General features: G+C 42.4%; 1 protein-coding gene across 1 annotated transcript in view; it reads right to left on the bottom strand.

The window, feature by feature from the left end:
* PTPRQ (protein tyrosine phosphatase receptor type Q) overlaps window positions 1-14,176 on the bottom strand; it is a 377,099-nt gene extending 362,923 nt beyond the window's left edge. The window contains exons 1-3 of the mRNA XM_066589856.1: window positions 14,129-14,176; window positions 9,901-10,038; window positions 3,565-3,706 (exon numbers count right to left, since the gene is read on the bottom strand). Of these exons, the coding sequence (XP_066445953.1) occupies window positions 3,565-3,706; window positions 9,901-10,038; window positions 14,129-14,176 (328 nt within the window). The remainder of the gene's footprint in view (window positions 1-3,564; window positions 3,707-9,900; window positions 10,039-14,128) is intronic.
* Between the last annotated feature and the right edge of the window lie 434 nt (window positions 14,177-14,610).

Raw genomic sequence — 14,610 nt, 5'->3', positions numbered from 1 at the left:
GTCTGCAAATGACGTGCTGGAGCAGCACCTGTGATTATGCACAATTATAGCCCAAAGTGCAGCAACTGAAATAAACAACACAAAATAACCGGGAAGTCTTTCCCTAAATTTGTGACGATGAGGGAGAGGGCCCTGCCTAGCACGGAAGACTGATCGCTTCGATAGATGCGGGCCTGCACTCGTTCCTGGGACCTAAGTAACCCCACTTGGCCAACAAAATAAAGGGCAAAGCAAACCCCAAAAGGAAACTCAAATGAAACACCACACTTAGCTGGTGGTGAAGCCGCAGCATACGGAGCCATCCTCTGTTCACATCACAGCAGAGACCACGCTGTCCACGGGAGCCACTTACTACCAGTTCAGACAGCAAGCAACTGGCAATTCACAGCACTTTAACTCAGTATCCAGCCTAGGTAAATACCCAGGTAATTACCCACAGATGTGACTACATTACGTCACACCTACTGAGCTAGAAGGTGCAGAACCAAATCTAAAACCAACAGTTGACTTTGTTAATCCGGCAGCGATCTTAGCACTGTTGCAACAAGAAAACAAGAAATTGACAGTGCCAACAGCAGGTAAGCAGGGGTGACCTCTCCCAGGATCTGTCCCAGGAGGGGCTGCAGTTGTTTTATACTCTTCCCAGTGTTATGCCTGTCCAGCACAACCCTGCCCAGGTGACTAATATTTTTGCTCTCCATTGCAACTTTTTACTTACTACGGTAGGAGAGGTCCCTGCAATATGGGGTGCTTGTTTTGATTATCTCTTAGTATAATATGGCATCTGATAGAACACGGCACAAGGAACCAGACATAGCATTGAAATGAGTTGGATTAAAAATTTATGCTGATGCTATGCAACACAGCGCTGCTAAGTTTCTACAATTCTGCTTGGTTCCATCTTTGTTGTTTTCTTGCCATTTTTAACTATTTATTCAAAGTAGAAACTGCCACTGTAGTCCCCCCTTGCCGGTCAATCACAGAAAGGAAAACATGTACTAATATGTATTTACAGACTTTTTGTCTTAGGGTTGCGATAGATAGGTAGGTACCCTGTTTCCCTGAAAATAAGACATACCCTGAAAATAAGACATAGCATGATTTTCCAGACTTTTTGAGGTTGCAAAATGATTTTTCAGGCTTTTTGAGGATGCTTGAAATATAAGCCCTACTCCAAAATTAAGCCCTGCTAACAGTTAATTTAAAAAGTCAATTTAAATAGTGCCCAGGCAGCTATACATGTAAAAAAGTTAAACCTTTTTGAACAAAAATTAATATAAGACACTGTCTTATTTTTGGGGAAACACGGTAGATAGATAGATAGATAGATAGATAGATAGATAGATAAATAGATAGATAGGAGATAGATAGATATGAGATAGGTAGATAGACACTACCAGTCAAACATTTTAGAACACCTAATTTTTTTCGATTTGTACTGATATTTATACAGGTAAATGTCTCAAATGTGCTTTGAAATGAAAGCATAGAAAAAAATAAACAGGTTAAGATGAATAAAAATTATGGGTTAATTTTGTTTCACCACAATAATTCTAGATTTTTGACTCCTCAAAGTAGCCACCTCCAGCTGTTTTAACAACTTGACACAATCTAGGCATTCTTTCTACAATTGCATTCAGATATTGTTCAGAAAGTTCTTCCCAACATTGTAGCAGAAGTTCCCACAAATGTGCTGCACTTGAATCTTATTTTGCTTCCACCCTTCTGTCCAGTTCATCCCAAACAACCTCAATGGGTTTTAAATCTGGAGACTGTGCAGTCCATGCCGTTCTTTGAAGCCTACCAGATTCTTCGTGTCTTCTTAAGTAGTTTTAATACAACTTAGAATTATGTTTTACATCAGTGTATTGCTATAATATGAACTTCTGAACAACTAGGCATATACCAGAGGGTATGGCATGGCATATGAAAATGCTGTGGTAGCCCTTTTATCCAGTGTGCCAGTCACCCTGTACAAGTTGCCAACTCTGGATCCAGTAAAAGAGCTCCAGACCATCATGCTTCCTTCTACATGTTTCACAATTGGTGTCACACTCAGAAACCATCCTTTTACCTACTTGATGGCGTACAAAAACCTGGTGTGATGTACCAAAGATGTCAAATTTTGATTGTTTAGTTCATAAGATCTTTTTCTACTCATCGGTAGTCCACTGGAGGTGCTGCTTGGCCCAGACAAGTCGTTGTTCTTAATCTTGGCAGTAGCTTTCTTACTAATACTCTACCTGTCAAACCTGCAGATAGAAGTCTTCTCTTCACTGTTGAAATGGAAACTTGTATACTTATTTCTGCATCAAGCTGTGCTTGAAGATTTTGCGCTTTGAGGCACTGATCATACAAACTGTTGACTCTAAACAAGTTGTCATCTGATTTTGTAGTGGCCTTGGGTCTGCCAGCCATTTTCCTGTCCTCCAATTTGCAAATGCCTTTTGATGGCATGGAAAACTGTACTGACTGCCAGCTTGGCTTTCTTGGCAATTTCTCTGTAGAACAAAACTACACTTCTAAGGGTTATAATTGGCTGCCTATCTTCCTTGGTTCATTGCCATTATAGTAGACATGTGCTCTATCCTGAAGAGCAAAACTGTCCAAATCCTCCCCTAGAGGGTGTTGTAAAGCAGTCTGTTCCAACATTAGTTATATAGAATCAGAGGGTTTGAAAGTAATCTACAAAAGTTGAGACTTGTAGGAATATTTTGCATCCAATTTCAAACTATAATTTGCTGTACTGTTGATTAGCTGTCCTTGATATGTTCCCGGAAAAAAGATTTTTGGCTAAAATCATAAATTCAGACTATTGTTGCGTTTTAAGTTAAAGTTTCATAATATTTTTATGTTTTTAACTTACTTTTGAACCTTCAAGCCATTTCACACTATTGGCAGGATTTGAACTGTAGTAATGTTAAAAATAACTGGTAAAATGGAGGTGTTGTAAAAATTTTTGAATGGTAGTCTATTTTTATAGTTGATCCATGGCCTACCTGTACAGCTGTAATTATTTTTAAGATGGCAAAAATAATTTAATCCCAATCAGCCTCATTTACATGCAAATCTACTCCACCATCCTATTTTGCCATTTTCCCAGGGCATGCTGCTGTTGCAGTTTGGTTTATGAAGTCAATGGGAAACAGTAGTAATAAAACTGCATATAAAAACCGTGAGCACAAATATTAATTGTGGTACCACAATGTTGTCCACAGAAACAATTTCAAGAATATTTTCTACAATTGCTGCTCTGAAAAAATGCAATTGTACTTGAAGTAAAACCACATGCTTTTACCATTCAGCAGTGGTGCAATTTCTAACTCACTATTACTGTAGCTCATATCTTTAAACTATTTCTATAGCAAAACATATAGTTGGACCTTTTTTGTTTAGCTTTTTTACACTTGGAATTTTTTTCCCAAAAACAAAATAATTATAATCAACCTCATGGTGCAATAATAAAAAAAAAGAAAAACAGACTCAGTAGTGAAGCTGTGTGTGAGTGGAAGGTATTAACACTAACATCTGCCTTTTTAACTGCATATATAATTGTATACCTACTTGTTAAAAAGGATCGAACACTCAAGATATCGCCATCCTTCATGGATTTTATGGTGACTTTATAAGAATCCTCTTGATTCAGGTTATTCAATAATAGGAATGGATGGTGAGCTTGATGAACAACCATTGACTTCGACACATTCTATAAAGATAAGAAATGTACATTGTAGCTTTAAATCAATGGCTTAACTATAGGGAATGCAGTTGCACCCGGGCCCAGGAGCCTTAGGGGGCCCATAAGGCCTCTCTTCTCGATATAGGGAGCCCACTACTATGAATAAAGCATTATAGTTGGGGGCCTTGTTACAGGTTTTGCATTGAGGCCCAGAAGCTTCATGTTACACCTCTGCTTTAAATGTTGTATAATTCCACATGTCTATGCTTAGCTCCGCCCCATCCCGCCCCCTCCCATTGTAAACAGCCGGAAAGAAGGAGAGAGGAGGTGAGCTGGCAAAGGGGACAGAAGGGGGAGACAACTTAGCAGGGCTAAGCTGTCTCTCCCCACACAATGGCATTGCAGCCTCGGCATATATGCGCCGGGCCTGGGCCATCTGTACGGGAGCACAAACGTTAGATTTGTGCACCTGCTCACGCGTTTTTACGGCACTGGCGGGCACACATAAGAACACCTACAGCCACGTGAAAGAAGCCATAGGGCAGCTTCAGACGAGTGTATACACAAAGCCACCCTTATGGCTGCTTCACACTGGTGATCGCAATTTTGCAGTGAGAAAATCCCGTCTTTGTTCCCACGATCTTTGAGGGTCAGCGATGCTGTTTCCTGAGAATGCTCTCGCATTGCTTAGCTGCCGATTGCGTTTTTCTCACGCAATAAAATTGCGTGAAAGTCAATAGGAGTTTCAAATGTTAAAAATGCATTGCATGAAAATTGCAATTTCGTGCGTTGCGATAAAAAGGAGGCTCTATAGGGAAACATGGGAGATTAAAGAAAAACACAAAACGCAGAAAGATAGGGCACGCTGCAATTTTTTTCACACCAAATCGCATCAGTCAAAACCATTGGTTTCAGAATTCTGTGTTTTCGTTGACTCTCACAACGCTCAAAAAACACACGATTTTCTAGTCTGATGTGGTGTGATTTGTTAGCAAAACAACTTTGCCCTCATGTGTATGCATGCTATCTATGCCTCATACTCATCATCACCATAGCATCTACAACAAATTTCATGCCTCAGATCATCTACATGCACACAATCGGCATGAAGCTACCTCTCCCCAGCCAACACACAAGCCTACACCATAAGGGAAGATTCAGACGACCGTATATCGGCTCGGTTTTCACACCAAGCCGATATACGGTGTGCTTGTCTGCAGGAGAGGGGAGGATGGAAGAGCGAGGAAGAGGAACTGAGCTCCCGCCCCTCACCACTATTTGCAATGGGAGGGCGGGATGGGGGTGGAGCTAAGCAGGACTTAGCCCCATCTCGCCCCCTCCTATTGCAAATAGTGGCAAGGGGCGGAGAGGGGGCAGGAGCTCAGTTCCTGCTCCTGGCTCTTTCATCCCCCCCCCCCCCCCCTGCAGACAAGGACACCGTATATCGGCTCGGCGTGAAAACCGAGCCGATATACGGTCGTCTGAAATAGCCCTAAAATACACACTTTTTCATCAATCATCAGCTGAGGTTCCACGATGACAGTTTCATAAAGTTGTAAATTCCAAACTTAAGCCTGTGAAATCCTGGTACATCCTTGAATATATAATAGCAGAGAGCAGCAACGAGCCACGGAAGCAGAGAGAATGAGACAACGAAGGAACCTACATATTGGTTGGTCCTGGGTATTGCATGTATTGGAAATACTTATAATACAAAGATGTCAGCTATTTCCTAACTTCACTGAATAATTTTCGAGAGCATGGAGATTTATATCTATAGATTGCAGTCCCATCCTGGGACGGGCTTTACTAGAAAAGGTATTATCTCCAAATAATGGGACACAAGAATAAGGATTCTTTTACATGGAACAATTAGTCATTGGACTGTGCAAAACCGAACAGTAATAATTCAGTGTAAACACGGCCAGCAACCAACAGTAATTCGTGTACTCATCATACTTCATTCATTCTATGTAGGCATAAGCCAAATCTTGCCTATCTTAATTACCTGCAATCCTAAAAAAACTTATTTCTACTTAGTCTAATTAGCCTATTGAGTTCCAACTATGTTTTTTTTTTCACTGACCTACACAGGGTATTGCGCAAATACGCCCATGTGAAGTAGCTCATAAAAACACTATAAAATCCACACTATTAAACAAAATCCACAACTGCTCAGCATGTTGTGGAGGAATTCTGTCCGTGTGTACGAGCCCTAAGACACTAGTAATGCACCCAACATTGATCCAGCTTACCAAACAGAGGAAAAACTCACCATTCTCTTTGATTTAATTTGGAGCACGTGCATTAGAAGCCATTACCTCCAGAGTTTGCCTTGCAAGCTCCGAAAATGTTAAGGTGGGCTATTACATAGGTGTGCTGCTAACTTAGGCCTCTTTCACATGAGCAACATGTGTTCACGCAGGTCGTATTGCAGCAACGCTGCATTGCTGCAGTCTTATTCCAAAAGGAATTAGCATTTTCTCTTCCATTAATACGGCCAGATCTTGTGAAAAGGATGTTATAGTATGGCTTTATTTAGATTAGGGCTCTTTCCCATGAGCGTATATCAGCGGGCTGTTTTCACGGACAGCTGATATACGCTACGACCTGATGCATTGGATCTCCATATTTCTGAGACGTAAAAGCGCCCCGCCAGGCCAATATAGCGCTGGGCAATTTTACGTTGGGCCCAAAAGATAGTCCTGGAATTATTTTTTTTGGCTGGAATACGTCGGCTACTGCCATGGGCTCCTATGGTAGCCCGTTGCTGCCAAACTCCCTCCCTCTGCTCTCCTCCCCCCCGTGCAGGCTCACCTGTCCTCTCTTCCCCGCTGGCTCTTTGCTATGGGAGGGGGTGAGACGGGGCAGAGCTAAGCGCTGTCCCATCCCGCCTCCTCCCATTACTGGCTGCAGGATGTGGGCGGAGCTAAGCTCCCGCCCATTGTCCATAGTCATCAATGGGAGAAGGTGAGATGGAACATTGCTTAGCTCCGCCCCACCTGCCCCCTCCCATTGCAAAGAACGAGCGGGGAGTAGAGCAGAGGTGAGCCTGCGATGGGGAGGGAGGGGAAAGGGGTGACGGCATGGTGACCTTGGAGCATATGCACCGTGGCCCATGCCATGTGAACAGGCGCACAAACGTTAGATTTGTGTGCCTGTTCACCAGCTTCTATGCCCCAGATGATAGCGTATATCAGACGGCCGTGAAAACGCCAACCGATATACGCTTGTGGAAAAGAGCCCTTAAACAGCTAAATAGAGCCAGCTGTATTGTGCTACGAGCGGCAGGTAAATTCCCTCCTGCTCCCTTTTTTTACCTCCCATAGAAATCTATGGGAGCTCCTGCGTCAAAAAATTTTTTATCTAAAAGAACCCATGGTTTTTCTATGGATTCTTTCAGATGAATGATTTTTTTGATGCACTGAAAAAAATCACGTGTGAAAAGAAGCGCAATAGACGTGGGCTTTTTTACTCCGATATTTCTCTCTGTCAAAAGCTAGGACTTGTCCTATGTGAGTCGGCCGGCAAAGGAAGGGGGCGGGGGAGCGGCATACTTACTAATAGCAGCCACAACGTGTTCATGGCTGCTAGTCGTTCACCTGCTTTAACGCTCAGATAGCCACACTATTTTAGGGTGGCTTTAGTGCGTTTATCTAAGCGTTTAAACTGCGCTCATGTGAAAGAGACCTGAATCTGCTTGCAAATCTGCGTTTGTTGATGTTTGAAAATAGAGTTTGCCAGAGTGAACTTCCACTACTATATCACAAAAAAAACAACATATTCCACAGCACAAAATCCACACATAAAATCTGAATTAGGGCTCACACCCACTTGGGTTTTTTTTAACGCTGCGTTTTTCTAATGTAATTGTCAATGGGACTTTCTAATGTTAAAAACGCATCGCAAGTTTGTGCTTTGCAATTTTTGTGTGATGCGGTTTTAACATTAGAAAGTCCCATTGACAATTGCGTTAAAAAAAGGCAAGTGGGTGTTCACCCTTACATGTACAAAATGTGCAACAAAATGTGTTGCGGCCATGTGCAGAAAAGCAACAGAAATTCTGCGGCAGAATTCTTGCAGCTCAGACATCGTGTGTGAAGATAGCCTTAGACCTGGTTCACACGAATGTATTTGCGCATGCAAAATTTGCGCGCTCAATACGCAGCATAGATCCTATTGAGGTCCTAATGAGTTTGTTCACATGCCTATATTTTACTTGTGCATTTCGGTCACGCAAAAAAACAAAGCATGCTCTACTTTTCTGCACATTTGCACAACAAATGTCCTCATAGAAGTCAATGGGGACGTGCTAACGTGTGCAAAATACACTAGGACCGTGGTGGCGAACCTATGGCGCGTGTGCCAGAGGGCACACGCAGACCCTCTCTCACCGTGATAGTGATTATCAGCTGGGTGCCGCAGCTCCCCAGCCGGTAATCACCCAACGGCACTGTTAGCAGCACTGATCCTGGGTGCACACTCTGACGTCAGTGTGTATCCAGGATCATCCTCCCCTGAACTGTCCTCCTTGGTTCCGCAGGAGGAGAGGAGAAGGCAGGAGGAGGTCACACGCAGACACTGGCATCCACAGCAGTGCCGAAAATAGAAGGAGTGACGCTTAGACTACAAGGAGGAGGTAAGAATATCAGTTTCAGGGGGCGTTATTACTACTGGGTCTGATATAGGGGACATTATTACTACTGAGGCCACTGTGGGCATCTCTATTACTACTGAGACCACTGTGGGTGTCACTATTACTCCTGAGGCGACTGTGAGGGTCACTCTTACTACTGGGGGTAATATAGGAGTCGCCATTACTACTGAGACCACTGTGGGGGTCACTATTACTACTGGGGCTAATATAGGGGCTCTATTACTACTGAGGCTACTGTGGGGTCACTATTACTACTAAGGCCACTGTGGGCTTACTATTACTACTGGGGCCACTGTAGGGCTCACTATTACTACTGGGGCCAACATAGAGGACACTATTACTACTGAGGCCACTGTGGGGGTCACTATTACTACTGAGGCCACTGTGGGGGTCACTATTACTACTCTGGATAATATAGAGGACACTATTACTACTGAGGTCACTGTGGGTGGTTACTATTACTAACTTAGGCCACTGTGGGGGTCACTATTACTACAAGGGCTAATATAGGGGTCATTATTACTACTGAGGCCATTGTGATGGTCACTATTACTACTGGGGCCACTGTGAGGGTCACTATTGCTACTGGGGCAACCTTGGGGGGTCACTATTACTACTTAGGACAATATAGGGGTCACTATTAATACTGAGGCCACTGTGGGGGTCATTTTTACTACTGAGGCTATGGTGGGGGTCACTATTACTACTCTGGCCAATGTAGGAGACACTATTACTACTGAGACCACTGTGGGGGTTCACGATTACTACTGAGGCCACTGTGGGGGGTCACTATTACTACTGGCACCAATATAGGGGACACAATTACTACTGAAGCCAGTCTGCACGTGGCAGCAAGCATCAACATGACTTAGGGTATGTTAACACATGGTGGAAATGCTGCGAAATGTCCACAGTGGAAATTTCTGTGGCAAATTGCGCAGCATTTCCGCATCCAAAAAACTATCAAAATCCGCTGGGAACCAGAAGCCAGGGAGCACTGACAGCAGCTGATTTCCAGTCAAAATCCGCACCAATGGTACTGTAGTGCTCCAGCTAGGAAAAAAAAACCAGGGCGTTCATGCCGGTCTATTTTGAAACGGCCCAGTCCTTATAACGATGGAGGTAAGAGGATAGGTTGTGATAAGCCCCGCCCCCTGACGTGTTGGCAGTTTGCAATAAATAATTGGGTTTTGGGTTGCAGTTTGGGCACTCGGTCTCTAAAAGGTTCGCCATCACTGCACTAGGAGATGTGTGTAACACTGTGAAATTGCGCAGGAAAAAAAAGACAACTTGAACTTATTAGATTAATTGGAGCATTGCTGCTTTGTTCTGGCACATGCCTTGTGCATGCAAAAAAGTACAGTAAAATATGCCAATGCGCGCACAAAAACAACATTCGTTCCACAAAAACTCTGCACTCATGTGTGCGCAAATACGTATACGCTCATGTGAATCTGACCTCAGTGTTGGTCGGACTTCCTTCGGTTTATTAAAGTCAGTGAACATAGGTCAGCAAAATGATCTTCATATTTATGGTCACATTCACCCAAGTACAAGCTCTTACCTGATGCTCTGTGCGATTAGAGGTGTGATATAATACCAAATAACTGTCAGGATTCGGATTTTTGGGAAACACATGCCACTCAACCCTAAGTACAACATTTTCTGTGCCTTTTTCTCCACATTGCACATTCTGCACCACCTGCAAAATATGGTGTTAAGGGAATTCGTGAAACATTCACATCAATTGGTGTAATACCCATCCCATGTACAAACACGAATACGTCATAGTATACACGGTGAAGCCCAGCATAGCATGGTAATACTCAATAAGGTTCCCCCACTAGGTTTTTGGGACTCTCAGGTCAAAAACATCCTCTGAGGTTGAATCTTATGCAACTTGCGGGTCACAATTGTGGTGACCAACTACTCGCAGCGTGACCCAATTGATCTCAATGTCAGTGCAATGTCGCAGGGCCGCACAACGATATTTGATTGTATGACCCCTGGCGAAGGCCAAAGTCACTGTGTGGTCCTAGCTTCAAGCTACAGCTGCAGACCAGAGAAATACTTTGATCTGGATACAATATTGTGGACTGTAGCTTTCATTTCATAGTTCAATCCATCAGCAGCTCTACAAAAATTCTCATTGTAGTCCAAGGGCTCATGCCCAAGGGAGTACGCGTAAAATGCTGTGGGTCTCCCTGCAGTGTTTTACCCATTATGCAACCATACTCTCTGCCGGCAGAGACCGTGTCGATACTCAGGGTATAAATGTCGGTGTGCATAGATCAATGAAAGTACGTTGACTTTCAGTGACGCCATTCACCGCGTCCCACGCATTCATACAATGCATGTGTAATACGTGGTGAAAACATGGTTGTGGACATGAGCCCTTAGTAATGGATGGATCAACAGAGAGCATTATGTTTAATCAGGAGTGCAAATACTATTATAGTGCTTTCATAATCAGCAGTGTTTCGAGTATAGAGTGCTGTCGCTGGCCAATGAGCACGCAAGACAGGGTGTATGTAGTCCCCTCTGCCCATGCGCCCGACACTGCACAAACAAAAAATAAATAAATAAAAATCTAACACATTGTTACTATATCCTATTGGGTAAATTACTCCTTCTGAGCTGTCATTCATGATAGAACCACTGCTCATTGGTCCTGCATAGACATAGCCTTACATTGGCTAGACATCTAATGATCCTACCCTCTGTCTATAAAAAAGCTGTCAGTGCAGCGCTGCCTTCACTATAGCCTACCTGAACTCCCTTGATAAAGCCTGCGTGGTGAAACATGTTGGGTGGCATGTGTTACATGATTTTAGACTAGGTTTAGGGATGGCTCAACTATGCAAAAAATAATTATATCTAGCTGTTGAGGCAATACTTTGTGGTTTGACAGACCTCTCTCACATCTCTAGCCTCTGTCACAACTGTGATTGGTGTATAATGCATAACAGTTTACTGGAAAATTATAATTTGGCTGCTTATATAGCACCTCTACTAACTGACACCCTGTGCATCCCATTATTGGTTGTCAACAGTTACATCATCTCCCCAAACACTGTGGGAATATATTAGTGGCTAAAGACAATTGTCCTCACAGCCTGCCTAGCAATATATATTTAGTTCTTTTAGGGACTTAGTAAGAATCTAGTTCAGCCACCTATACCTCAATTTTAAAGTGTCTGTCTGTTTTGAGCGCATATGTCAATAAAGTATATAATTTTATATTAGTCTCTTTTAGAAGGTTATAACCATTAGACTATTTTTTTGCCTTTGACAAATTTTTGGAAATCATTGCATTAGGACATAAGCGCACTAGGTTTACTACGCATCCGTCGCTATGATTAGGATACCAAAGTTATATATTTATTTTGCTTTTCCAATTTTGCACTATAAAAACCCATTCTTGGGGGAAAAATATTTTTCAGACTATAAAACACACCCCAGTTTTAAGAGAAATAGGAAAAAAAATCATACTAATTAAAACTTTCCTGGTGGCCTGAGGTAGAGGAGGGTGAATGTCACTAACTTAAAAAAAATATTACTTTCCCCACTGTGCTCTCTAGCTAGCTGAATATGACTCCTCCCATACATCTGAATGGTCACAGATCATGATATCAGAAAGGTTTACAACAGCAGCTTTAATCTCTGCATTCAGAACAAACTGTGGATGGCGAACTTCGGTATAAAAAACACACACTTTTTTAGCACACTTTTTTTCTGGCTAAAAACATGCCTCTTATAGTCCAAAAATACATTATGTATATTTTTTTGTATCACTGCAATCTAAGACCATCCATTAAGCTGTGTGAGGACTTTTGTATGGTGAGCTGCAGTTTTTATTGGTACCATTTTGGGATACATATAATGTATATGTAGCTTTGATAAACTTTTTTAGAGGGCAGAGTAAAAAAGTACATCAAATCTGCCATTGTTTTTTGTATGTTCATCTTGCAGTATAAACAACATGATAACTTTTTTTTTACTGGTTGGTATAACATTATATTTTTTATTTTTAAGTTTTTTGAATTTTCCACTTTTGTACAATAAAAACCCTTTTTTGGAAAATATTTATATACTCGCTATTCAAATGAAATCAAGCACCTTGAAGAAGTTGACGTTTTGCTGCAAAACTCGGCATGCAGTTAAATCTAAGGCCCGAAAAGTTAGAGTTGTGGCGTGGTTAACTGAACAGTCTTGCCACCTGAGGCCCTTAAATTGGTTCCTCCCTTGTCCTATAAAAAGGCCCTCTGAGGCTACTTGTGTGTAATGGACCTCTTTTTCCATTTAGAGCTTGTTGACCACTAGATTTTACCAAGTTAACAGAGTTTGGAAGGGGCACGTTATTGGAATGCGAGAAGTTGGATGATCATATCAACAAATTTTCTGACACCTGGGCCATTTTGACCAGACTGTTAGGAGATGTTGGGACCAGTGGATGTGTGAAGGCAAGCACACAAGGTGACTGACTTCAGACCCCCCCCCCCCCCGACAGGCCACCAATAGAGAGCATCATCTGATCATCCAACCAGCATAAGCCATTTCAATAGTTTCGCTGTCCATCATCTAGAGAAAAGTGCACAATTGTTATAGGCCCCTGTGTCTGTCAGAACTATTTCCAGGAACTTGGTTGAAGGACATTTGGTCTCATTGAGCCCATTACGTGTACTGCCTTTGATACCCACCCACTGTTGCCTCTGTTTAATTTGGGCACTGACAACAGTCATGTTTGTGTCTGGAGACATAGTGGTGAGCGCCTCAATCCTGCCTTTGCTGTGAAGCAGTATACTGCCACCACTGCTGGTGTGATGGTCTAGGGGGCCTAAGATGTGGAAATGAAAATAGCTTAATTCTGCCAGCACTTCTGTATTAAAATCTGTATTTAGACTTGCAGTTCCTGATGCCAAATTCCGCAGTGGCAAAATAAGCTGTGGGTTTTGGTGCATCCTACAGGCTAATTTTGGTCAGTGTGTTTTCACATAGGCAGAATATGCCCTCTTGCAGAATACTCAGCTCCAAAATCTTACCTGCTAATGTGCAGATTTGGATTGTGAGGGCATGCGTATATATTACTATGTTTTTATACCTTTATACCTGAGTGCAAATTCTATGCAATATTAATACAAAAAACTTAATATGCATTCTTAAAAAATCATATCAGATATGCCAAGGCTTTTGCAAGGTGAAAAGAATGTATCTTGGAAACCACAAAGAGGAACAAGGTGCGATGGCGATTTGCTTGGCAGTTTTCCCAGACAGGAACATGCGACATCTTGCTCAGAGGACTGAGGAGAAAAGCAGAAGTGCCTGATGTGAATAACGGACATGTGATTGATGCAGCTGCTTGATTAATATTGCTCTGAACAGTATTATGGACATATATGGTTATGCTATATATCTAGACCAATGAGATGCTATATGCTTTGTGATGCAGCAGGAGGGTATAAAGCCCTGTGTAAGCCAGTAAAGTTACCACCATTACTCCCGTACAGGGAACCATACCAGACCTGTGTGTGGTGTTTTTTCCTTTACCGTTGACCACGGGGCATCAGGGTGGGCCTTGATTGGTGCTGTACTGATTGATTACCCTGACAGGATGTGGAATTTGAAATTTAAGAATTCTGATGGCAATTCCGCACTACAATCCGCATTTAGCTGTATGCATTGTGGTGGAGAATTCTGGAAAGCCATATTCTGCCCATGTGAAAGCACCCGAAGGGATTTACAGAAAAATCCAAGTGAGCAGAAATGTTCAAAATGTGTAGCTATGACCATACCTGGATAAGACCTTTAACAAGAAGCAGATACAGAATCAAGGTGTCCATTTCCTAAGTGAGGATGATGCATCATTTGCAGGACATTTATCATACCTATGGATTAGAAAAGGTTTCAAATGAAATATTTGGCTGTAATTCTATGACAATAAGTGATAAAAACATTTACATTAAGACCCGTAATACAAGTGCAACACTCAGACCCCTCTAAAATCTACTGGTCTGAATAAACCTAGGTGTCTGGTTGAGGGTCTGAATTAGTTTAGCGATCTGCTCTGGGATCTTAATTAATTTAAAGGGTTTTCCTGGACTAACAAAAAAAATACAAAAAGGTTATTGATACTCACCGGGATGGGCGAGTATTCGATTTTTATTCATTTTGAGTAGAGATGAGCGAACGTGCTCGTTTAGAGCAATTACTCGATCGAGCATCGTTTTTTTCGAGTAACTGCCTAATCAGGCGAAAAGATTCGGGGGGCCCCGAG

This window comes from Eleutherodactylus coqui, chromosome 2, assembly GCF_035609145.1.
Source record: "Eleutherodactylus coqui strain aEleCoq1 chromosome 2, aEleCoq1.hap1, whole genome shotgun sequence".
Lineage (NCBI taxonomy): Eukaryota > Metazoa > Chordata > Amphibia > Anura > Eleutherodactylidae > Eleutherodactylus > Eleutherodactylus coqui.
This window is presented reverse-complemented; position numbering and strand designations above follow the sequence as displayed.